The 361-nt window shown below is 64.5% G+C and overlaps 1 protein-coding gene across 1 annotated transcript in view; it reads left to right on the top strand.

The window, feature by feature from the left end:
* TTC31 (tetratricopeptide repeat domain 31) overlaps positions 1–84 on the top strand; it is a 5,647-nt gene extending 5,563 nt beyond the window's left edge. The window contains exon 11 of the mRNA XM_031065357.1: positions 12–84. Within this exon, the coding sequence (XP_030921217.1) occupies positions 12–84 (73 nt within the window). The remainder of the gene's footprint in view (positions 1–11) is intronic.
* The last annotated feature ends 277 nt before the right edge of the window (positions 85–361 follow it).

Here is a 361-nt window from a genome sequence, read left to right as displayed (position 1 = left end):
GTCTCTCGCAGCGCGGACTCCACTCCTCGTTCGGTAGAGGAGCCCCGGGCGGTCCCGGCCGAGTCCGTGGGTCCGTCCCGGTAGCACGGCTTTACCGCGGTCACGAAACCCCGATCAATGCCGTGTCCGTCCGTCACTCCAGTAACGGGGCTTCCCCTCCGCTCTCAGAGCGCCGATCGGCCCCGTTTCTGTCCGTCTGTCCATCCCGGTAACGGGGATTTACCGCTGCTCAGGGAGCTCTGATCGCTCCGTTGTCAGTCCGTCCTTCCGTCGCGGCGAAGAGGAGTTTTCGTTCATCACGGAAGCCCGGGGCTGTCCCGGTACCGAGGTTTTACCTGAATTACCGGCACCTCCGTCTGCC

This window comes from Geospiza fortis, unplaced genomic scaffold (genome assembly GCF_000277835.1).
Source record: "Geospiza fortis unplaced genomic scaffold, GeoFor_1.0 scaffold1695, whole genome shotgun sequence".
Lineage (NCBI taxonomy): Eukaryota > Metazoa > Chordata > Aves > Passeriformes > Thraupidae > Geospiza > Geospiza fortis.
This window is presented reverse-complemented; position numbering and strand designations above follow the sequence as displayed.